The sequence below is a fragment of the Macaca thibetana genome, chromosome 1 (genome assembly GCF_024542745.1).
Source record: "Macaca thibetana thibetana isolate TM-01 chromosome 1, ASM2454274v1, whole genome shotgun sequence".
NCBI classification, from domain to species: Eukaryota; Metazoa; Chordata; class Mammalia; order Primates; family Cercopithecidae; genus Macaca; species Macaca thibetana.
Genome location: NC_065578.1, coordinates 19,581,888 through 19,604,757, shown reverse-complemented (window position 1 = coordinate 19,604,757; position 22,870 = coordinate 19,581,888). Strand labels below are relative to the sequence as shown.

The following is a 22,870-nucleotide window of genomic DNA, read 5'->3' as shown; positions in this document are numbered from 1 at the left end:
CTTTAACTGTGAAATGATGAGTCTTCCTAACATCTCCTCAAAGGATACAAGAAAGTTGCTAGTAGACTGAGGGGTGGGAATCACTGAAATGGAAAATCTAGAATGACAGTGCTGGGGAAGAGAAAACTAGAACAGCTTAGTTGAAGAGAACCTTAACTGCATGTTGACGTTGCTTTATTTAGGCAATAGCTGTGTTCCTAAAAATCATGTATAAAGTTAGACGTGAGATCTCTTCCCCAATGTTGATACCTGCCCACAAAATGTTCTCACCTTCAGAGTGTAAGAATCATTCTTAAAGCCAAATATTCAGTTCAAGGCACATACGTCATCTGCAGTTGTAAATTTGCATTTAATATTTCACAGTTCCTGTAAGAGAGGCTGGTCAGGAGGGAAGCCCTCAAGTGTAAATCCCCACACTTACTGCTCATCAGTCACTTTCGCTATGTGAGATTAATTCAGTAGCTGGTCCAGAACACACAGCTTGGGAATACAGAGGCCCAGGCCTCACGCAGACGTTTCCCACTCCCGTAACTGAATGTGCTGTCTCGTGCTGACCCATGCTGATAGCTGCCTTCATCCAGGTGGCAAATGCAGACATGCTACGCTGCCTCCTTCAAACGAGTTCCTCATGTTAGGGGCAAAGGTCACAGCCAAACTCTGCCACTGACAGCCAGTGCCTTGGCCTGGAGCCTCTATGTGGATGCAGGCCTCTCCCTCCTCAGTTCGGCTTCATCTACTAGACCAGCTTGGCCATTCACTTTTCAGATGTCTGTGAGCACAGGACTGCAGACTGAACTCTGACTCAAGTTCTTCCATTTGCCAAGCCTGAAGCTTTTTCTGGCTAACCAGCCCTCTCTGCGCCATCTTGTCTCCTGACTCCCACCCTCACCATTCACAGACCATCACGACACAGCGGATGCCAAGTTCTTTTAGTAATTCACCAGCTCCATGCAGGGACATCACAGGGCTGCCCTCCATGAGCAGAGAAGGAGGGCTGCCTGGCAGAGCGTTTCACACTCCAGGTTAGCCAGAAAGAGCATCTTCATTTTTGTTTCCACACAACACTTCTCTGTGAGCCTGTTGGCCAACAAAGTGGCAGCTGATTGTTGGAGGAGCCAGCCAACCATCTTATCTAATTTCAGATTCTTCAGGGCTAGAATCTGTTCACCCCAGAGGCTTAGATGAAGCACATTTGCAGCTACTCGGGCGGATGGTCTCTGCAACAGGAAGGGAAGCTAAAGTTAGAACATCTGTTAATGCTGTCTCAACCCAAAGCCTGCTTTGTTAGTGAGGGTCTTCCTTTCTCTGGTCCCAACCCAGTTCTTCCTCTACCCCATCTCCTACTGATGCCCTTCACTCAGGTGACAAATACTGCCTGCCCCTCCCCGTGCTCCAAGCTTTTCCACGTGTACACCTCTGCATGGGGTAGCATGCATTGTTTAAACAGCCTTTCCCCCCAGTGGAAAGCCCAGTGCCTCTTGTGCACAGCTATCTGATCCCTTGTACCAGGTAAGTTGCCTCCTATCATTTCATAACTGATTGCAGCTGTTATTCTAACCATCACTGTGCACCAAGATAGCAGGCTACGTACAGAGCGGTTAACAGAGTGGCAGAACAGTGCTGGGACGCAGTTATGGCTCAGCTCTTTGCACTAAGCCTGCCCCTGAGCCAGCTGCCACTCCAATTACGGCTTCAGACGGGTCTGCCTATGCATTCCTTTATATTAATTTCACAACGTCCAGATCTGCTCTCAGGAGATGTTTTCCATCTCTCTCTCTCTGATCAGTTCTCAGCTGTTTCCATGAGCTACATCTCCATTAAACGTTTCTCAAAAATACATCCTTTTCTCTCTGAATAGCTTTTTTTTTTTTTTTTTTTTTTTTTGAGACAGAGTCTTGCACTGTCACCTAGGCCGGAGTGCAGTGGTGTGATCTTGGCTCACTGCAACCTCTGTCTCCCAGGTTCAAGTGATTCTCCTGCTTCAGCCTCCCAAGTAGCTGGAATTACAGGCATGCGCCACGACACCTGGCTAATTTTTGTATTTTTATTACAGATGGGGTTTTACCACATTGACCAGGCTGCTCTGGAACTCCTGGTCCCAAGTGATCCGCCCACCTTGGCCTCCCAAAGTGCTGGGATTATAGGCGTGAGCCACCGTGTCTGGCCTCTGAACAACTTTTTAAGCAACTAAAAAGCCACAGGAGTTGAACTGCTGGGATTCTGACTATGATGTGGCTAGCGCTCCTACTCCTATCTACATTAAAATCTGTTTTTTGTTCTCCTGTAACTAGCCTTTACCTTCCTAACACAGAGGATCTGTCACTGTGGCTCTGGCCCAAACCTGACTTTCACTCTGGAACGAGAACAGAGGTTTCCACCCATACCATCCCCTCGAAGCCGGGACAGCCTCACCTTGCTGGCCTCTCGCTGGAGCAGTGCCCTCACCAGCTGTCTCACGTCTGGAGGCACCGACTCAGGCAGTGCAGGTAGCTGAGCCTCCTGGTAGCTGCGGCTCTCAAGGTGGGCCTTGCCCTGGCTGTAGAAGGGATTGACAAGCCCGAAGATTTCATAGGCGATGGCTCCCACTGCCCAGGCATCAGCCTTGCTGTAGTCAATCACTGCCCTGGGGCCAGGACGGGCCGTGGACACCTGTTCAGAAGCAGTGGGTGAGATACCATGCTGCCCGCCTATCTAACCTTTTCATGTCCTGCACGTCACCTGATTGACGGGCTAATCTGAACTCTGTCCCAAGGAGCCCGAAGCTTGAGTGAGCTGTGGCTCAGACTCAGAAGGGGTCTGCTTAGACCGCCTGGTTTATGTGACAGGACTCGCACTGCCCTGGAACACGAGGGAAAGTCGGAGGAAAGCGAAGTGGCAGGGAAAGAACTTGTGCCAAATTATGGGTCAGAAAAGATGGAGGTGTTGGGTGATCACAGGCATCAAGTCTCCTTCTGCACTCTGTGGACGCGTCGGGGAAGGGCTGCCGATGGCGCATAACACGCTCGGGACTCACCTCTGGGGCCATCAGGCAGCCGTTTCCGCCCCGATCCACATACCAGCTGCTGAAGGGCAACTGCAGGCCGATGCTCTCATCAGCCAGGCAGCAGCCAAAATCTGCGATCACCAGCCAGGGGCAGCCGTCTGGGAAGGAGCAAGCAAAGTGACCGATTCTCCTCCCCTCCTTCCCTCTGAGAGGCCCTCCTATGTCCCTACTAAAGCCACCAGCAAGACATGGCTGACAGGGGCTAATGGCTCGGTGTTGGCCCAGGAGGCCAGCAAGGCCTGAGAGCTGATCAGAAGGGCCTGCTGTGTGAACATGGAAATGCCTCCAGGAAGTATGGGCTGCAAAATCCCCAGGCAAAGGACTGTGTAAGAGCGTGGCTCAATTTAAATCACGTTCTTGTAACTGGAGCTGTCCCCAAGACCAAAGGAGCTAGAGCTTGGTTCAAATGATCTACAAGGGCCCTTTATGCCCCAAGAGTCTTTGATTTCAATTTGAAACCCCAAATCCAAACCTAAGAACCAGGTGCATTAAGAATCAATTATTGCTGGGCATGGTGGCCTGTAATCCCAGCACTTTGGGGGGCCAAGGCGGATAAATTACCTGAGGTCAGGAGTTCAAGGCCAGCCTGGCCAACATGGTGAAACCCCCGTCTCTACTAAAAATACAAAGAAAACTAGCCAGGCATGGTGGTGTATGCCTGTAATTCCAGCTACTCGGGGGGCTGAGACAGGAGAATCACTTGAACCTGGGAGGTGGAAGCTGCAGTGAGCTGAGATGGCGCCACTGCACTCCATCCAGCCTGGGCAACAAAGCAAGACTCTGTCTCAATCAATTAATCAATCAATAAGCCAGTTCCTCTAGTCAATTATTTTAAATCTAGATCAAAAAATGTATCAGATGTATGACTCTCCTTTACAATTTTCCCAGGCAAGTGGCCATTCAGCTTCTACTTGAATGCTTCCAGTGGTGGGCAACTCATTTCCAAAGGCAATTGGGCTTACATTTGGACAGCTTTCATTGTTTGAAAGTTTTATTTACTTATTTTGAGATGGAGTCTCCCTCTGTCACCAGGCTGGAGTGCAGTGGCATAATCTCGGCTCACTACAACCTCCGCCTCCCGCGTTCAAGCTATTCTCCTGCCTCAACCTCCCGAGTAGCTGGGACTACAGGCATGTGCCACCACACCCAGCTAATTTTTGTATTTTTAGTAGAGATGGGGTTTCACCATGTTGGCCAGGATGGTCTCAATCTCTTGACCTGGTGATCCACCTGCCTCGGCCTCTCAAAGTGCTGGGATTACAGGTGTAAGCCACCGCACCCGGCCGAAAATTATTTTTTATAATGAGCTAAAGTCTACTTCTCTTTTACTTTATTAATTTTTTTTGACAGGATCTCACTCTGCTGCCCAGGCTGGAGTACAGTGGCACATTCATACCTCACTGCAGACTCTTAACTCCAAGTGATCCTCTGACCTCAGCCTCCCAAGTAGCTGGGGCTACAGGTGCATGCCACCATGCCTGGCTAACTTTTTTTCTGGCTAATTTAAAACACACACACACACACACACATATATATATATATTTTTTTTTTTTTTGTAGAGAAGGGATCTCACTCTGTTTCCCAGGCTGGTCTCAAACTCCTGGCCTCAAGCAATCCTCCCACCCTAGCCTCCCAAAGTGTTGGGATTACAGGTGTGAGCCACTGTGCCTGGTCTCTTTATTTATCTAGGAAAACTTGCAGCACTGAGGTCCTTGTTCTTTAAGTGGGCAACAGAAAGGAACTTGGGAAGCGCTGTCTCTCTGCAAAGAGAGAACAAAAGCCCCCGTTCTGAGGGAGAGATTGCTCACCTCTCACGTACAGAGCCAAACGAAGACGTGACTTAGAAGACAAAACCAGAGAGGACCTGAAGAGCCGGTCTTAAATGTTCCTGACCCACCCTCTAGTGCCCCTGGAGAGCTCTGATGGTGCAGCAGGTTCCTACCTGGGTCCAGCTCCACAAGGATGTTGTCGGATTTCAGGTCTCTGTGCGCGATGCCCTGTTGAACCAGATGGTCCACGCCTTCCAGCAGCTGCAGCATCATCATGGTGGCGAGGCGGGGGCTGGGTGTGTTTGCGCTAAGGTACTGGCGCAGGGTACAGGGATAGCTGGTGGAGAGGAGACAGGGCCTCTGGCTACCACACATCGACAACTCCCAATACCTTTTTTTTTTTTTTTTGAGATGGAGTCTCACTCTGTTGCCAGGCTGGAGTGCAGTGGCATGATCTCGGCTCACTGCAACCTTTACCTTCTAGGTTCAAGCAATTCTCCTACCTCAGCCTCCCGAGTAGCTGGGATTACAGGTGCCCGCCACCACACCAGGCTAATTTTTTTATTTTTAGTAGAGATGCAGTTTTGCCATGTTGGCCAGGCTGGTCTCAAATTCCTGACCTCAAGTGATCTACCCACCCCAGCCTCCCAAAGTGCTGGGATTACAAGCGTGAGTCAACATGCCCGGCCTCCTAATACCTTAATCACTGTTTGGGTTAGGTTGTTCCTCTTCCCCTTCCAGGAGCATTTGGACTCCCATTTTTCCCCAGCATCCCCCAGCATCCTTTCTGTTCCCTCCCACTCACCATCCTGAAATTAGGAAGTAAGGACTGGGGCTCCCTATGTTCAAAGTAACGGTGCAGGTAATTATTTCCTTAAAATAAAACGCCCACTATAGCAAAGTTAGGGGATACAGAGGGTGAGGAAGGAGGACTGTTTTTATGTTAAAAACAGATAAGGCCAGCCACAGAAAAGGTTAACAGTCAAATAGACCAAAAGGACTAGGTGACAAGTATGTTCTGGATGAAGATGAGAGTTTGTTTCCAGGAAAAATTGTCCCACAGGGAAAATGCTCTCCAGGGCAGATATGCTCCCTCTGCATGGCTTTTGTCTCCCGAAGGGTGATGACCCTGTTCTCCGAAACCCCCTGGTCAAGGTGCATGTGGAGGGCAGGGACCAGCTACCCTTGGGAGATGTAGCAGCTCCAAGGCCCTGCCGCACCACTGCCACTTACTTCTTCATAACGAGGAACAGCGTCCGGCCGTGGCCCAGGCCTTCAGGGTGGAGGCGTGGAGGCAGCACATCAGGGTAGTCAACCAGGGCCCCGGGTAGCAGCGGCACGGAAGAGGTGAAAGCGCGGAGAACCCGGATGATGTTGGGGTGAGGGGCTAGTTGCTTGGGACCTCTCTTGGATTTTCTATTCAGCCAAGTGAGACAAACATATGAGGCCAGCATCAGATACAACACCTGGAAAGACAATCACCTAAGGCCACACCAACACTGGCACTGACATTCATTATTCACTTACTATCAAATGTTTACCACAGATTTACTATGTGCCAGGTACTGTACATGGTGTTGGAGAACACATCTGATGACTCCCCTACCCATCCTTCAATCCATTTGTCCATCCATCCATCCATCTGTCCACCCATCCATCCTATCCATCCCGAGTGGCAGAACATAGGTGGAGACACCCTAGAATCAGACTGCCTGGGTTCCAGGTCTACCACTGTAAGTCCTTGGCTGAGTTACAGTAGCCCCAACATTATCCACAGTTTTGCTTTCTACAACTTCAGTTATCCACAGTCTGAGAATAGGTGAGTACAAGAATATATTTAGAGAGAAGAGAGAGAGGCCACATGCACATAACTTTTTTACAGTATATTGTCATAATTATTCTATTTTATTAGTTATTATCTTTAATTTTTTACTGTGCCTAATTTATAAATTAAACTTTACCATAGGTATGTATGTATAAGAAAAAACACAGGGGCCGGGCGTGGTGGCTCACGCCTGTAATCCCAGCACTTTGGGAGGCTGAGGTGGGCAGATCACGAGGTCAGGAGATCGAGACCATCCTGGCTAACACGGTGAAACCCCGTCTCTACTAAAAATACAAAAAAAAAAAAAAAAACTAGCCAGGCGTGGTGGTGGGCGCCTGTAGTCCCAGCTACTCAGGAGGCTGAGGCAGGAGAATGGCGTGAACCCGGGAGGTGGAGCTTGCAGTGAGCCGAGATGGCGCCACTGCACTCCAGCCTGGGCGACAGAGCAAGACTCCATCTCAAAAACAAACAAAAAAAACAAAACAAAAAAACAACAAAAAAAAGAAAAAACACAGTATATATAGGGTTTGTTACTATCTGTGGCTTCAGGCATCCACTGGGGGTCTGTCTGGGAATGTGTCCCCTCTGTTCTTCTCTGGGCTCAATCTCCAGGGTACAAGGGGAATGTGGTGTTAACACTCTGCATAAGGTTGTCAATGGGTGGAAGGCACTTAGAATCGTGTCTAGCACAGAGGAAGTCTCAGCTGATATTAGCCCTACTATTATCCATTCAACCAATACGCATTGTCTGCATGCTAAGTACCAGACATCATGCTGGAATGCTGTGGAACTACGGCACAGAACAAGACAGAGCCCCTGTCCCCACGGATTTGCAGTCTATCAGGGGAGACAGACGTTCATCAATAAGTAATCATGTGAGCTCCCTAAGAGCAAGGACTGTGCCTGAATTTTCTCCGTTATTCCCAGTCTACTACAATAGCTGGCATGGAATATGGGTGTAATAAACCTTTGCTGAATGAGTGAATAGATCCAGAATAGTAGTGGTGGTGTCATCTGCCTGCCCTGGCTGTTCCTTCTCCTGTGGGGAGTGCCCCCCCCACCCCCAAACCACAGCCCTGCTGAGGCACAGTGGCTAGATTTTGGATGGGGTGGCTCTGCCAGCTGTGTGCCAGCCCTGCCCTTCAGCCAAAGCTGGCTGACCCAAGGGGTCACTTGCCCCAAGGGCAATGAACCTACAGTGACACTCGAGACCCAGATGGTTGGACAATGGGAAGGGAGGGAAGTAGATCCTCTCTTTGGGAGTGTGAGTGAAGGAACCTGCCAGTCAGCAGTGGAGAGGAAGCCACGAGACTTCACTGGGGCCATGAGGAGCCAGAGGTGAGCAGGCCAAAGGGAAGCAGGAACAGGAGATGCGAGGAAGAAACAGCATGCGGACTGTGGAACCATGTCCCCACAAGTTCAAGAAATCAGTAACTGGTGGAGATTCCTGCGGCTCACTCCTGTAATCCCAGCACTTTGGGAGGCTGAGGCAGGTGACTGCTTGAGCCCAGGAGTTCGAGGCCAGCCTGGGCAACATGGAGGAACCCTGTCTCTACAAAAACTACAAAAATTAGCTAAGCATGGTGGCATGTGCCTGTAGACCCAGCTACTTGGGAGGCTGAGGTGGGAGGATCACTTGAACCCAGGGAGGTTGAGGCTGCAGTGAGCCAAGATCACGCCACTGCACTCCAGCCTGGGCAACAGAATGAGACCCTGTCTCTGGAAAAAAAAAGAAAAGAAAATTTGAGTTTGTAGAAACCACTTTCTGAAAGGCTGAAACTCCCTCTGCTTATCAGATAAAAGAATTGGCTGAAATCGGTTGGAACCAATAAGGCCAACTACACCTTGCACAGAACAAGTTTGCTGATGTCACAGCCTGAATTGCCACTGCACGTTTCATACTCACTCCTCCCAAATCTGCACAGGGGACCTGTGAGTTGGCATGAAGAGATAACTGCGCATGTCCAAGGACTGTCCAGACTTCTCCTTTCCTTCCACCAATCACCTGCTAATCTTAGAATCCACCCCTTAAACCTCCTCTAATAAAATTACTGCCTTAAAGCTAGCACAGGGAGACAGGGTTGAATTCGACTCCTGTCTCCATGTGAATTTGACTCCTGTCTCCATGTGAGTAGACTCACAATAGAAAGCTTAGCTTTTCTCAAAAATCCAGTGTCATTGCTTCTAGCACATCAGGCTAGAGCCCCCTTTGCTGCATAACAATGGTGGAGGGAAGTGAATGGGGCAGAGCCTAGACTGAGAGAGCCTAGACTGAGAGAGCAGGGCGCCAGCCTCTCCCAGCGCTGCGTGGTCCCCAGGCTGTGTGGCTGCAGTCCACGTGTGCCCACGCACTGCTCCTGCTCTTGAGTCAATCTGAGTGGCCCCTGTTCTATGCAATCAAAGGAGCCAGAGCATTGTTTCCACCCTCAAGCCCCTGGGCATCATGATCACAGCCCCAGGCTGTCAGGGCCCCAGCAGGTTTCATGGGAGCTCAGGGGCAGAGGGCTATGGCTGTACTGGGGAGATACATGGCAGGGTCGGGGGCGTCTGAACTGAGACCTGAAATGTGGGAGGAGGGCAGCACAGGTGTAGCCAGCTGTACGCTCAGGAGATGGTCACAGAGGAGCCTGGCACGTTCGGGGAAGGAGCTATGAAGCCAGCGTGGTGGAGTGTAGGGTGCTGATGAGAAGGGTGAGAGATAAGGTGGGAGACGCACTGAGAGGAGCAGGTTGCAAAGCGCCTTGAATCTCCCGGCCCCAGGACAGCAGAGGCTAGGAGGAAATGAACCCAGGGTGCTCTTGGAGAAGCTTTTCCCAAGGTGCACCAGCAGTTGAGGTAATGTACCTGCTGCCACAGCCATCCGGTCATTCAACAGGTATTTACTGAGCCCTGGGGGTAAGCAGCAAACAAAGAGCGTGTACAGTACAGCTGGAGCAAAAACAACCAACAGAAAAAGACGTGTGATGTGAGGCTGGACAGTGAGAACTGCTAAAGGAACAAAGTCCCTGGAGAGGGACAGGGACTATGTCAGATGGGAGGTCTCGGCAGCAGACATCACGGTGTTCCCGGCAGCAGGACAGCGCCACGTCGGCTGGCTCCCCCTCACGCCATAAGAGGAGGCACTGAGGATCACGTTAGCCCCAAAGCAGCTGACCTTCAGGTGTCCACTTTCTCCACAAAGGCCTCAGGAGGAGAAGAAGCCACCTGAGCAGCTGACTCCACCAGCCTGCAGGGACTCCAGTCACACTGGACCCCTCCAAACCATGGAAGGGGTTTTCCACGTCCATTCCCTTAATTTCACACTTCTGCCTTCCTGCCTCCGACAGAACGAAGATCTGTAAACCAGCGCTCCAGTAAATCAGCAAAAATGCAGCGACCTACCTCTTCTTGGTGGGCTACAAATACATATACATATATTTTCGAGACAGGGTCTCACTTGCTCGCCCGGGCTGGAGTGCAGTGGCATGATCTGGGTTCACTGGAGCCTCAACCTCCCTGGGCTCAAACGATCCTCCCGCCTCAGCCTCCTGAGTAGCTGGGACCACAGGCATGTGCCACCATGCCTGGCTAAAATTTTTTATATTTTTTGTAGAGGCAGGGTTTCACCATGTTGCCCAGGCTGCTCTTGAACTCCTGGGCTCAAGTGATCTGCCTGCCTTGGCCTCCCAAAGTGCTGGGATTACAGGCGTGCGCCAGGCTGTAAACATTAAGGTGGGCACAGTACCTCCTCCGTCATAGCCTGCGCGTCAGTCCTCACCACCTGTGCACGTGGGCTTTTCTGAGCTGGAAGTGTAGCTGCTGTTCACTTGCTCTTCCCTCTGCGGGGAATGCCTCTTCCCTACTCCTCTGCCCAAGTAATGCCAATTCATCCTTCACAAGGTGGCACAAACTTTCCCTCTGAGAAGTCTTTCTGAGCAGCCCCTCCTCTGCAGCACACGCCTCCGCTGGGCTCCCTCAGCCCGAGCATACTCAATTCTAGCACTTACACCCTGGGCCCTCTGCTGCCACACTGAGAGCTCTGGGCCAACAGACCACTTTTTGGTTTTTTTAAAATCTCTTAACACCATCAGTGCACATAACTATTAGTGAAACGAGTGTTCCCTCCGGTGGGGACAGAGTTCAGTTTATTCCAATAGGTGGCGCTCTACCCGTGCATTTCTTAGGAGGAATCAGAGAACCGCGATCAATCATGCAACACTGTGAATTGGGCCTGTTTGGGTGGCCTTCTCTCCCCTGCTCCAATGTGAATTACGCATGGGCATCATCACTTGGGGTCAGATCACCTGCAATTTTTCCCAAGTGAAATTATCCACTAACTGAAAATCCATCACCAACATTAAGCCTTTATTATCTACTGTCATGTCAGACACTATACCAGGTGCTGACGACACAAGTGATGGATGAAGATGCTCTCAAAGAAGACCCAGTCAGTCCGCCAGGCAGAGGGCACTGACCTGTAAGTGACTGCTCCATACTCCCCGGCCAAGGCCACTCGGCTCGCTGGGACCAGCTCCTGGCTCATTGTGTTCAAGATAGCTTCGCTGGAGGAACCTGCCTGGAACACCCACAAGGAACCCAGGGTTACACAGGCCGGAGCAGAACAGTAAGTTCCTTGTAAGCCCTGCCTGTAACCTGCAGCAGGACAGCTGCTCTGACCTTCGAGATAAGATGACCTCTCTTAAGTGGTAGGCTGAGACAAGCTACTCCTGGGAGACAGACAGAGGTACCATCCACGCCAACTCAGAGGATGCTTCACGCTCCTCAAACTCTTGCAGCCTAGGTGCCAGGGCTGGAGGAGATGCCAAGGTGATCAGGGTATGGGGTGCTGCTTCCTGCCATCAGTGCCTCTGGTCCCCACCAGTTTGAAATTGACCACTGGATCAGTAACTCATTCTGCAGGCTCCCTTCACCAGCCAGGCCAGAGCCCGACATGCTCCACCCTGGGTGAAGCTGTACTGAATCATGGAACAGCCTTCCTCCATCTTCCACAACGAACAGACAAAACCCAAAGAGTGGGGAAAGCACCTTATTGTCCTCATTGTATTAGGAAGGGCTCTCAGGACATATGAAACCTGTATCAAGAAGATCCTGTAAGAATGAACAATCTTGTAGCTTCTGTGAATGCAACAGCTGTCATGCCCCAACCAGTGCATGTTTTGATGCTAAGACTGGATGTTTCACAGGCAAAGGATTTGGCTGCTTGTTAGCTATTAACCCAACTTGGAGTGCAACAGTCTAATAACCTTCATTCCCCAAATCAGAACAAGAAACTGCATCCTCTAGGGCCCACCATGAACAGCTGTGGCCACTTCCCACCTCGGCCTTGAATGGATGGGCCCAAGGATGGGCAGGAGACAGAGCATCGGGTCTTGATACATTTTTAAAGCCCACCTAGCAATGGCAAGGTAAATAAATTAAGTGGACAGAAATTGTTTTCGTGAGGGAAAAATACTCTTCAATTTCCCAAAGCCTTGAGTCCTTCCAAGAGTTGAGAGCAGGGAGTTGACAGGCAAGCCTCTGAGCTGGAGGTGGGCTTGCAGAGTGAGCTTAGAGGAAAGAGATCCAGTTCCCCCTCTCCAGTGAGGCAGGTTACAGGAAGGAGGGGATGGTGAACTGACCAATCAGGGTAGAAACCAGTGGTTTAGGCCCTTGTTACTCGAAGTGTGGTTGACAGAGCAGTGACATTGGTATCACGTGGGAGCTTACTGGGAAGGCAGAATCTCAGGCCCCACCTCTGACCTGCTGAATCAGAATCTACCTTTGGGTTTTTTTTTTTTTTTTTTGAGACAGGGTCTCACTCTGTTACCCAGGCTAGAGTGCAGTACCACAATCTTGGATCACTGCAGCCTCTGCCTCTTGGACTCAAGTGATCCTCCCACTTCAGCTACCAGCCACCCAAATAGCTAAGACTATAGGTGCAAGCTGTCACACCTGGCTAATTTTTGTATTTTTCATAGAGATGGGGTTTCATCATGTTGCCCAGGCTGGTCTCGAACTCCTGAGCTCAACTGATTGGCCTCCCAAAGTGCTGGGATTACAGGCGTGGTCCACCATACCTGGCCAGAATCTACCTTTGAACCTAATCCCTGGGTGATCTGTGGGCAGAATACAATTTGAAACATTCTGGTCTACTTCTGTGTAACAGGCAGGCAGCCTGACTATATAATAGGCACCTTTCCTGTGAATAATCTGTCTTTTCCTACCTACTTCCTGGAAAAAAATCCTCACCAGGCTCACTAAGATGGGCATTTTGAGAACATCTCCTTTAAAGATGAAAGGCCTGGTGCTTACCGAGATGTTCCACATCATCTTGATGGCCAAGGGGAAGGCAGGGGCCCCCAGAGCTTGCTCCTGCTCTTCTCCTGGTGCACTGGTACCTGGGCCTCTCCCTGGAAGCGACCCGGTGCTCTTTGTCACCTCCAGGTTCTGGGGCAATGCAGGCATGGTGGCTTCATACACAGCGGCACTGCAGCCCTTGCCAATGGACTGCCCTATCAGATACTCCTCCAGCCGAAAGCCCTGCCAGCGTCTTGTGTCCAACGGGTCAGGCCCTGGCTTGCTTTTCTGGGTAAAAATTGCCTGTGAGGAAAAAAGAATGCACCATGAGCCAGGGAGCCTAGGACGGTCCAAGAAAAGGGAAACGGGAGGCAGAGAGAGGTGCAGCGAGGCATGGTCCGCAAACCGCACGACCAGATCAATAAACCAGAAAAACCCAACCCAACCAGGTTCTACTGCTCAGCCTGGGTCCAGGCCATCTTCTTTCTCATTATTCAGAATGATTTTTCTCAAACTCTGTTGCTTCACTGTGATCACAATACGCAATGATCTGAGAGGTCAGAAACCCTGTGTCCTATAGCCAGTGCGCCTCTCCCTGCTGCCTTCACTCCGCAGCAGAGCTCTGGAGGTGTCTGATTATGGAGACAGCTCGCTCTCCAAAGACCTTGGCAGACGGCTCCTGGGCAACTAGCAGGAGTGTGTGATCCACAGTGATCTCAGAGGGTCTGGCAGGCAAGTGGGTGAGATCAGGCGCATCCCCAGAGCAGAGGGATTCAGTCCCGTCTTTCTGTCTCTGCCTCTTAAGGCTCCGATGGGGCTACTCTGTCCAGAAAGGTAATAAGAGTACAAGAGTTCAGACAGAAATGGATGGAGGTGCAGGTGCTGGGGGCAGTGCTGCACTGGGAAAGAGGCCATGTGACAAAAATCTGGTCTTCCCCTGCTTCAGGCAGCGGTGACGTCACTCTTCCAGTCCCCCAGGCTCCACTTTCCCTCTCAAATGGTCTGATCTGCTGAGCTCTTCCTTTCCAAGGTTAGTCACCCCTGAGTGCCAGGCACAGCTCTGCATATGCCCCTTGGTCGTAGCCTACCAGGCACCATCTCTAGACTACCCCACTCTCAGTGCTGTGCCTTCCGTGCTCTGAGCCACATCAAAATACATTGCTTTCATGTGTCACTCGGCTGTTTACCAGACTGTCCAGGATCTTATCTGTGTTCTGGCTGCTGCCAGGCTGGTCTGCACACTGCCTGCACTCATCCTTTGGGTGCCTCTCTCTGAAAGCTGCTCACAGCATCCTTCCAGCCCGTTTCTATAGTATCGCTCTGTCTGGCTCATCCCTGCTCAGCCATCAAGCCCAACTCAAGCTCCTCTTTCCTCTGTGACCAGCCCTGATGACCCAGCTCATAGCAACTTTCCTTCTAGAGGGTTCCTAAAGCACCTGGTATCTGTAAGCAACTTAACCTTGCACTATAACTTTGAACTTTTTAAAAAAATGAAAGTCCAGGCCGGGCGCTGTGGCTCACGCCTGTAATCCCAGCACTTTGGGAGGCCGAGGCAGGCAGATCATGAAGTCAGGAGTTCAAGACCAGTCTGGCCAACATAGTGAAACCCTGTCTCTACTAAAAATACAAAAAATTAGCCGGATGTGATGGTGTGCACCTGTAATCCCAGCTATTCGGGAGGCTGAGGCAGGAGAATTGAGTGAACCCGGGAGGCGGAGGGTGCAGTGAGCCGAGATAGTGCCATTGCACTCCAGCCTGGGTGACAGTGTGAGACTCCGTATCAAAAAAAAAAAAAAAAAAGAAAATCCATCTTCCCTTATAAACTCCATGGAGCAGAATCAACGTGTGTTTGTGTGTGTGTGTGTATATATATAAAATATATATACACATTATATATAACATATACTATATACTATTATATGTAACATATAGTATACATAACATATATACACATATTATATGTTATATATACACATACTTTTATAATATAAGTTTTTAGAGCTTGCTACTAGCACACTCCTGCTAGTTGCCCAGGCTGGGGTGCAGTGGTGCAGCTATAGCTCACTGCAGCCTCAAACTCTTGGGCTCAAACAATCCTCCCACCTCAGCCTCCCAAGTAGCTGGGACTATCGGCACATGCCACCATGCCTGGCTAATTTTTTAATATTTTGTGGGAACAAGGTCTCACTATGTTGTCCCAGCTGGGCTTCAACTCCTGAGCTCAAGAGATTCTCTCACCTTGGCCTCCCAAAGTGCTAGGATTACAGGCATGAGTCACCATGCCTGGCTTCAGAATTTTTTAAATGTGAAATTAACTCCAGCAAAAGTAGCCAGTGAAAACAAACTTTCCCCCCGGAGACGGAGTCTTGCTCTGTCACCCAGGCTGGAGTGCAGTGGTGCAATCTCAGCTCACTGCACCCTCCGCCTCCCAGGTTCAAGGAATTCTCCTGCCTCAGCCTCCCGAGTAGTTGGGATTACAGGCGCCCACCACTGCACCTGGGTAATTTTTGTATTTTTAGTAGAGACAGGGTTCCACCATGTTGGCCAGGCTGGTCTGGAACTCCTGACCTCGTGATCCGCCCACCTCCGCCTCCCAAAGTGCTGGGATTACAGGCATGAGCCACCGTGCCTGGCCCCCCAAAATTTTTTTTAATGTGAAATTGATAACTAATAATATTTTCAAGCATAGGAGGGTGAGGTGTGCGAAGAGGGTGTGTGAATGGTAAGTTTAGGAGGATCTCCTCAGTTAAAAAAACCTCTTTAGTTTTAAGCAGGATTAGTCAAATTTCCCATCCTTAGCTTCTGCCAGTTAAGCTGTGGCAAAAGACAAGGTCAGGGGCTGGGGACTAGGCCAGATGTCACCTGTCACCCCAAACTGGCCAGAGCTCAAACATGAGACAGTGGTGATGAGCAATAAAAACCGGGCTGGAAACCAGGAAACCCAGGAGCCACTGCTTGACCCTAACAGCTGTGTCCTTGGGCAAGTCACTCCCTCTTCCACCACCTCAGCCCTAACCTAAAAAATGCAGGGGTTGTGCTAATTTAGTGAGTGGCTCCACACCCCAGGAAGAAGAGTGACCTCCCTGGAAGAAGGTGGAATTCTGCCAGCGGCCAGGCTTCAGACCTGAACTGCACCTCTGGCTCCTCCCTGGCTCTCAGCCTGCCCGCCTACTCTGCGGCTTTTAGACTTAGCCAATCTCCATAGGGAGCCAGGTCCTCAAAATAAATCTGCCTCTAAATAGACACCTCCTATTGGTTCCGTTTGGAGAATCCTCACTAACAAAGACTTTGGTTGGGCAAAAATAGAAGTCTTGTGCTATTTTAAGCATTTAAAAAGCCCAAGAACCCTTGTGTATCCAGTCAGCAGGGATAACTACACAGGTAACTAAAATGTCAGGTCTGTTTTTCTTGCCGTTCATAGTTTTTACTGCGGTTTCAGCTCTGTCACTACTAATCCTTTGGTTAAACCGTGGAGGCAGCCTAGCTCAGTGGTTAAGGGCACTGCCTTTTATTAGCTGTGTGACTTTGAGCAAGTCCCTTCACCTGAGGACTTTCCTTCTCCATAAATTAGGGACGACAACTACCTCAAAGGGATAGGAATGTTATGATTTACTTGTCAGTGCATTTTAGAAAATTAACACAAAGCGTTTTGCTGTGCTGCGACTGGAGCTGCAATCGGCAGCACGTCTTCATTTGAGGAAGAGAAAACAAACGGGAGGTGCTGGCTTTATTTATAGCAGCCGATCAGTAATGGTGAAACAGATGAGCTTTAACGCCCCTCTCCCCGCCCTACTCAGGCCGAAGCCTCGGCCCTCGACCGGCCCAGGGCCCCGCCTCCACACCTAGCCCTGCCCCTGGCCGCATGCCCCGCCCCCACCCGGCTCAGGACCCGACCCCGCGCTTAGCTCCGTCCTCCGCCCGGCTTAGGACCCGGCCGGCTCACCTGGATCTCCTGACAGGCCGAGACCGCCCGTCGGCTCTCCGCCTGCTTCTCCTCGATGAGGCCCAGCCCTAGCCCGAAGGCCAGAAAGACTGCCCGGCCGCAAGGGCCCGCGCAGCCCCAGGCCCGCACCAGGAACTGCCGCTGCAACCGCGCCGCCAGCCCGGCCACCGACTGGCGAAAGAAGCGGAGGCGGTTGGGGAGCCCGAGACCGATCCTGCGAGGCTCCGCTCCCGGTCCTGCGGCCCAGCCCGGACGCTCCCCGCGCACACAGCCCGCCGCCGGGCCCGGCCGCCCCAAGCCGTAGGCCCGGCCCGGCTTGCCGGTGAAGCGCAGCAGCAGCTCTCGACCCAGCTGCAGGCCGCGGCCTAGCGCCTGTCGCACCGCCATGGTGGCGCCGCGGCCCGGTGTCCCCGCCGCCGCTACCACCACCACCAGCGTCCCCCGCCGGTCACAACAAACTTCGGGGCGGCGCCTCTGCGCAGGCGCAGGCGCTGGTGGGCGGGGCCGGACCCCGCGGCAGTTCCCCGACTCGGCGCGCGGGGGCGCTGTGCTCGCACTGGCGCCTCTAGCAGTGACTTTCCCTTTGCACTTTGGACCCACTTGGAGGGCTTGCCGGTTCAGGCAGGTCCTGAATGTGAACAGCACTGGTCCTGGCCAAAATCGAGAAGTCGAGAAGGGAAACTGATATTTATTGCCAACTACCGTGCCAGACCCTTTACGTCTTTTAATTTATTTAACAGCTCCACCAAAAAGATAAAAATGCCGTTTTTATAGATGAGAAAACTGAAGCATAGTAAGGGCAGCATTCGAGGTCTTGGGCAGGTACCTAGCAGTGCTGACGCTAGAGTTCGCGTTGTCCTAACTTGAATGCTTGCCCTCCTCGATGCCGTTAGGCTGCAGTATGTGTCCTCAGTCTCGGGGGTTTTGAAGACCCCAAGAGAAGTCTCACCCAAAGGACACAATTTATGAATGAGTGTGCTGAGGTCCCAAGATAGCAGCTTGCCCAAAGCCACACCGTTTGTTTAATGGCATACGCCTGCTCACCACAGAACACACACACACACACACACACACACACACGCAGGCACATTACTGAAACAGTTTGCTGAAAGAGTTGTTCACCTGTCCCCTGGCCAAGGATCCACCCCATAGCCAAGTACGCCCAGAGGACAGAACTCTTCAAAGAATCCCCCCTTCAGCAACAGCTCCTATCTACATGACTTTTGACTTCATATTTAAGGAGAAAGGAATTTATGAACAGAAGCCATAGTCTCTGGCTTCAGTGGCAGGGAGACAAGATGGTGGATCCGCATGCCATTACCCCCAAGACCCAGGGCCTATATGCTATAGGAAAGGAATGTGAAGGACATTTGAAGTCAGTCCCCCAGGGAAAGGCAAGAATGCTGTGTGAATCTGCCTAAGGGCAGGATTTATGGTAAGTACATGCTTTTACACAAGGAACAATAGATAAACTGGAAATCTTAGAGGCCTTCCTGAATGCTAGTTATTCAGAAGTCAACTTGGTTGGAGGGGTGTGGTGGCTCATGGCCTGTAATCCCAGCATTCTGGGAGACTGAGGCAGGTGGATCTCTTGAGACCAGGAGTTCGTGACCAGCCTGGCCAATGTGGCAAAACACCATCTCTACTAAAAATACAAAAACTAGCTGGGCGAGGTGGCACATGCCTTTAATCCCAGCTACTGAGGTGGCTAATGCAGGAGATTCGCCTGAACCCAGGAGGTGAAAGTTGTAGTGAGCAAAGATCACACCACTGCACTCTATCCTGGGCGACAGAGTGAGACTCTGTCTCAAAAGAAAACCCAAAAACCAATAAAACACATCAACTGGGTGGATTAGCATCCAAGATGGGGTTGCTTTAGCTTGCACAGAGAGTGTGTGTGTGTGTGTGTGTGTGTGTGTGTGTGTGTATGTTCTGGTCTCTCTCATAATCTTCCTTAAGGGAGGAATTTTATGATTCTTGTGATATTCAATCACATTTATTTGGGAGACAGGCATAGATGAATTTCCCATTTGTATAGAGGCACGTGAATATCAAATATTGTCTTTAATTTTTTGGATCAACCTCAGGGAATTTTTAATTATAATTTTAAATGCTCCACTGAAGTTGTCATTTGAAGAATGATAAGGGAAAGAAAGTTGGAGAAATCTCACACTCCAGTAACCACAGGCTCACTCATGGAAACTTAGTTGGGGCACAGATGAGTGGAATTTAAAGTTTAAATCCACTCGTCTGAAGCCAGGTTTGCAGTGATTCACTCCAGCACTTGGGGAGGCTGAGGCGAGAGGATTGTTGAGGCCAGGAGTTCAAGACCAGCCTGGGAAACATAGGGAGACCCCGTCATTACAGATAGTAATAATTTAAAAGACCCCACGAGGCATGGTGGCATGTGCCTGAGGTCCCAGCTACTTGGGAGTCTGAGGCAGGAGGATTGCTTGAGTCCAGGAGGTTGAGGATGCAGTGGGCTGTGATTGCACCACTCCACTCTCCGCTCCCGTCTGGGTGACAGAGTGAGACTCTGTCTTAAAAATAAAATAAAATAAATCTCATCTGCTGTGTCTCATTACTGTAAACCAAAAATAAGGTCCTAAGCTCCCCAACTGACTAAATGGACCCCCTCTGGGCCAGAGAAAACCTAAAACTAAATTTCAGGCCATGACAGGAAGGGAGATTGGACACGCCTCCTTATACCTCCTCCCTTTTGGAGTTTAGCCACAACTGACCAGCATTAATATTCAATAGTGCACATAACACTGACAAAACAGACTCTCTAGCAATAAGATACCAAATTCCAACCTGATGCTGGTATTGTAACTGTCCATTGGGTTCTCCTTGTTCATTGCCTGGACAGAGCTGATTTATCAAGACAGGGGAATTGCAATAGAGAATGGGTTTAATTCTTGCAGAGCCAGCTGTATGGGAAACCAGAGTTTTATTATTACTCAAATCAGTTTCACTGAAAACTCAAGGATGGTGGTTTTTATGGATAATTTGGTGAGTAGGGGGTCAGAAAGTGGAGAGCGCTGATTGGTTGGGTCAGAGATGAAATCATAGGGAGTTGAAGCCGTCCTCTTGTGCTGAGTCAGCACAAAAACCTTGGCTTCTGCAACCCACCTTATCTTAACTCAAACATTTCTTTCTACTGAGTTCAATTCTTCAGATAAAGTTTAACTCTTTCAACCAACTGCCAGTCAGAAAATCTTTGACTCTACCTAGAACCTATGAGCATTCACTGCTTTGAGATGTTCCACCTTTCCAGGCTGAACCAATGTATACCTTCCATGTATTGATTTATATTTTTGCCTGTCACTTCTGTCTCTCTAAAATGTATAAAACCAAGCTGTAACCCGGCCACCTTGGGCATCCTTTCTCAGGACCTCTTGAGACTGTACTCTGAGCCATGATTGCTCATACTGGCTCAGAATAAACCTCTTTAAATATTTTACACAATTTGGCTTTTTTTTTTTTTTGGTCAATGTTACCATTATCGCTCCTCTCTTTAATGTTTATAGAGAAGAAACAAGAGGTTCTCTGAGATATTTAATGTTTCAACTACAAGGATTTTCTTTAATCTCCCAGGAACATAACCTTTTAGTATAAGGCTTATGATGACCACACAGCTTATAAGACATTGTATTGGTTGTCTTGAGTTAAAGTCTGCATTTGTCTTAAGCCTTTGCATTTGTTTCCCTGAGCTGCAAATGAGCTCACTGGACCTGCGATACGTAATCCATCAGGTGGAAATGAAATCTCCAGACTAATGTTGATTAACCTTCCATTGTAGGCTGGACTTACTCACTTCTGCATCTGCAGAAAAATCTAAGTTGCTTCTGACAGGTCTGAATCAAGCACAGCATGAAGCTTGATTCTTTGGCAGACATCTGTATGGAATGGACAAGTAAGTGGATTTTGGAAGAGAGAGACTTCCAGCAGGGATTGCAGGGGTTCCACATTCTCACCTCTCGGGTCAGAGATATAGACTTACTGTGGCAGGGGCACAGGCATGTGTTTCCCAGGGACAATGGTCCTGACTCCATTCATCCCTGTCTATCCTTCTAAGACGGAAAAATTCTTTTTATGGTGGTGCCATGGATATCAGGCCTCAAGGAATCATCTTGAGATTCTCCCATAACATCTCCCATTTATTTATTTATTTGTTTATTTATTTATTTATTTATGAGACAGGGTCTTGCTCTGTCACCTAGGCTAGAGTGCAGTGGTACGATCATGAATCATTGCAGTCTTGAATTCATGGGCTCAAGCAACCTTCCTGCCTCAGCTTCCCGAATAGCTGGGACTACAGCTCACACCACTATGTCCAGCTAATTTAAAAAATGTATGGCTGGGCATGGTGGCTCACGCCTGTAATCCCAGCACTTTGGGAGGCCGAGGCGGTTGGATCACCTGAGGTCGGGAGTTCAAGACCAGCCTGATCAACATGGAGAAACCCTGTATCTACTAAAAGTACAAAAATTAGCCGGGCATGGTGGCACATGCCTGTAATCCCAGCTACTTGAGAGGCTGAGGCAGGAGAATCGCTTGAACCCAGGAGGCGGAGGTTGCGGTGAGCCGAGATCGCGCCATAGCACTCCAGCCTGGGCAAAAAGAATGAAAGTCTATCTCAAAAAAAAAAAAAAATGTTTTGTAGAGATGGGGTCTTGCTATGTTGCCCAGGCTGGTCTCGAACTCCTGACCTCAAGTGATACTCCCACCACAGCTCTGGGGTTACAGGAATGAGCCACTGCACCTGGCTTCTCATCTCTTTAATGGTATCCCAAAAAGGTGAAATTAGATATATGATTGATATGTTTTGGCTCTGTGTCCCCACCCAAATCTCATCTTAAATTGTACTCCCATAATTCCCACATGTTGTGGGAGGGACCCAGTGGGAGATCATTTGAATCATGGGGGCGGTTTCCCCCATGCTATTCTTGTGGTAGTAAATAAGTCTCATGAGATCTGATGGTTTTATCAGGGGTTTCCGCTTTTGCATCTTCCTCATTTTCTCTTGCCGCCACCATGTAAGAAGTGCCTTTTCCCACCCGCCATGATTCTGAGGCCTCCCCAGCCATGTGGAACTGTAAGTCCAATTAAACCTCTTTTTCTTACCAGTCTCAGGCATGTCTTTATCAGCAGCATGAAAACGGACTAATACAATGATAAATCGTTTTTGTTTGGTTGGTTTTTTGCTTTTGTTTTTTTTTGAGATGGAGTTTCACTCTTGCCCAGGCTGGAGTGCAATGGCATGATCTTGGCTCACTGCAACCTCCGCCTCCCGGGTTCAAGTGATTCTCCTGCCTCAATCTCCCGAGTAGCTGGGATTACAGGCATGTGCCACCACACCTGGCTAATTTTTTGTATTTTTAGTTGAGATGGGGTTTCTCCATGTTGGTCAGGCTGGTCTTGAACTCCCAACCTCAGGTGATCTGCCTACCTCACCCTCCCAAAGTGCTGGGATTACAGGCATGAGCCACTGCACCTGGCCATGTTTGGTTGGTTTTTAAAAAAATTTTTATGAGTACATAGTATTTGTATATATTTATGGGGTATATGATGGAATATGGTTTTCTGCTGAATATCTGTTTATATTGCAGATTTAATATTCTATATGAAAGTATCATTCATTCACAGAACATCAACTCTTTACCAGGTAGGCTTTGATATGCTCAGCCACAGAATTAGAGGAGAATGGAGTGGCGGACTTGTTGGAGCACCCACATTTTTTTTTTTTTGGTCTACATTCTGTTCCATAGGCATCCTTGTATCTTCTGTCAATGAAAAGAGTCAAACTCTGTAAAATATTTGAAGAGGTTTATTCTGAGCCAAATATGAGTGACTCAATGGCCTGTGACATGGCCCTCAGGAGATTCTGAGAATAGGTGCCCAACGTGGTCAGACTACAACTTGGTTTTATACATTTTAGGGAGACAGAAGACATCAATCAATACATGTAAGATGTACATTGGTTTGGTCCAGAAAGGTGGGACAACTGGAAT

At 49.6% G+C, this 22,870-nt stretch overlaps 1 protein-coding gene across 1 annotated transcript; it reads right to left on the bottom strand.

Annotated features, from left to right (window-relative positions):
- Positions 1 to 330: 330 nt before the first annotated feature.
- PINK1 (PTEN induced kinase 1) lies at positions 331 to 17,332 on the bottom strand. The gene is made up of 8 exons (XM_050791316.1): positions 16,857 to 17,332; positions 12,929 to 13,216; positions 11,092 to 11,192; positions 6,046 to 6,228; positions 4,986 to 5,149; positions 3,014 to 3,141; positions 2,413 to 2,649; positions 331 to 1,217 (listed from the first exon to the last, which is right to left on the bottom strand). The coding sequence occupies exons 1-8, from the start codon at positions 17,241 to 17,243 to the stop codon at positions 960 to 962; spliced, it is 1,746 nt and encodes a 581-aa protein (XP_050647273.1). The 5' UTR covers positions 17,244 to 17,332; the 3' UTR covers positions 331 to 959.
- Positions 17,333 to 22,870: the final 5,538 nt, after the last annotated feature.

What these genes read in the sequence shown, in the direction of transcription:
- PINK1 (XM_050791316.1), bottom strand. Translation starts at nt 17,243, where the DNA reads ATGGCGGTGCGACAGGCGCTAGGCCGCGGCCTGCAGCTGGGTCGAGAG. An exon ending in CTGTTCCTCGTTATGAAGAA is followed by an intron (nt 5,150 to 6,045) that starts GTAAGTGGCAGT and finishes CCTCTCCACCAG; the next exon opens with CTATCCCTGTACCCTGCGCC. An exon ending in GCTGCCTGATGGCCCCAGAG is followed by an intron (nt 2,650 to 3,013) that starts GTGAGTCCCGAG and finishes GCTTCTGAACAG; the next exon opens with GTGTCCACGGCCCGTCCTGG.